This window comes from Geospiza fortis, unplaced genomic scaffold, assembly GCF_000277835.1.
Source record: "Geospiza fortis unplaced genomic scaffold, GeoFor_1.0 scaffold37, whole genome shotgun sequence".
Taxonomy (NCBI): domain Eukaryota; kingdom Metazoa; phylum Chordata; class Aves; order Passeriformes; family Thraupidae; genus Geospiza; species Geospiza fortis.
This window is the reverse complement of record NW_005054449.1, coordinates 137,816-139,561: the sequence shown is the minus strand read 5'-3', so window position 1 is coordinate 139,561 and position 1,746 is coordinate 137,816. Positions and strand designations below refer to the sequence as shown.

The window sequence follows — 1,746 nt, the reverse complement described above, 5'->3', positions numbered from 1 at the left end:
CCCCATTCCCTGACCCTAAATCCAACCCCTGTCCTTGTCACCCTACTCCCAGCCCACCCTCAGCAGCCTTTCCCTCAATGCCCAGCACCATCACTGTGCCCTGGACCCCCAGCCCCATCACCTCGCTCTCTGTGCCCCAGAATCATCACTCTGACCCGCAACCCACCCTGGCCACCCTCCTCCCTGACCCCCAGTCCATCATCTTGCCCCTGACTCCCAAATCCATCACCCTGCCCTTGACCCCCAGCCCACCCCTCACCATCCTGCTCATTGACCCAACCCCAGCCCATCCTTGTCACCCTGCTCCTGATTCCCCACCTGCCCTGCCCACCGTGTGCCCACCCTTGCCCCCCAGCCCCATCACTTTGCTCCCTGCCCACCCCGTGCCCCCCCTCCCCACCCCACCCTTGGCCCTGCCACCTCAGAGCCCTTCCTGCCTGCAGGGAGCTCTGGTAATTGGCATGTTCTCCTTAAATCCCACCCTTCCCTCTCTCATTTTCCCCAGCTTGTTGAACAGAAACAAAACACCAAAACACGAGCTGAATAATCCCCAGCTGAGCCCAGCTCAGCAAACCGCCCCGAGGGCAGCCCTGTCACTCTCTGGAGGGCCCGGGGTGCCTGTCCCAGCTTGTCCTCCCCCAGAGCACCCCAGGGGCACTGGCAGCAGAGGTTCCAGCACAAGAGCACAGTGCCTGCAGTGCAGGATTCCCTGTGGGCAGATCCTGCAAACCCAGCGTTGTTTCTGTGCCAGGGCCTCCTGGCACTGTGCAGCTGCCCTGGAGAAGGTGTTCTGTGCCCAGAGGTGGCACTGGAAGGCCGGGTTTAGCTCTGGCACTGCTGTTCTCCTGCCGGGAGTTTATTTTTGGTGCCTCCTTCAGGGCTGTCTGCTCCCTGCTCTGGCATTTTTTAAGTGTAGAGACCAGTCTGGGTGTGTTTCCTTTGATTGTGTGATTTCAGTTAAAACATCAGCAGAAAGTTAAGACAGGAACAACTGCCAGAGGAGCTGAGTGTTTTACCATGAGTGCAACAAGTAAAAGTGGTTTTTCAGAAGAAGTAAATTCTTTATCATTTCCTGTCCTAAAAATCCCTCATTAGGTAGTGACTGGTGATTGTTGGCTAGTTTTGGCTGGATTAAACACACCCTAAATTCTTGTTTGAAATAAATAGGGGCTGTGCATGAGCAGAATAAAGAGATAATCTAGGCTTTGCAAGAAAACAGTAATTTTATTGGTGTTTTGTTGAGCTCTCTGAATAACCACCCACATATTTCCATTGTTTTATTCCTGGGCTTCGTCTGCCAGATGAAATGCTTCCCACATTTATTTTCAGGTCCCAAGAGAGGCAAATATGTCAGGAATTTAAATGAGTCCAACAGCAGCACCAGATGGAGCTTGGTATTGGGAAAGCTGGAAGGGGGGCAGGGGAAGAAGGAGATAGATAATAAACATGTGGTTTTAAAATATTATCAACAGCAAGATTTTCATGAGTGTCTGCTTGTCCCAAGCCGGAATAGCAGGTGTTAAAGAGGGCTGTGAGTCTGACTGCAAACAGAGACTAAAAAATAGGCATGTTAAGTCTAAAATTGTTCTCCACGTAGAGCACACCTGAAAACCTGCTGGATTTGCTGTTTGTTCTGAGATTCGCCTTCTTTGCAAAATGTTTTTCCACAAATTCTTCCAGGAAAGCCCAAGGTGTACCAAGGTGTGAGGGTGAAGATCACAGTCAAGGAGTTGCTGCAGCAGAGGA

At 51.7% G+C, this 1,746-nt stretch overlaps 1 protein-coding gene across 1 annotated transcript in view; it reads left to right on the top strand.

Moving 5' to 3' along the window:
* The window catches only part of COLCA2 (colorectal cancer associated 2), a 6,827-nt gene that overhangs the window by 644 nt on the left and 4,437 nt on the right, over nt 1-1,746 (top strand). The window contains exon 2 of the mRNA XM_031062489.1: nt 1,639-1,744. Coding sequence (XP_030918349.1) covers nt 1,639-1,744 — 106 coding nt within the window. The remainder of the gene's footprint in view (nt 1-1,638; nt 1,745-1,746) is intronic.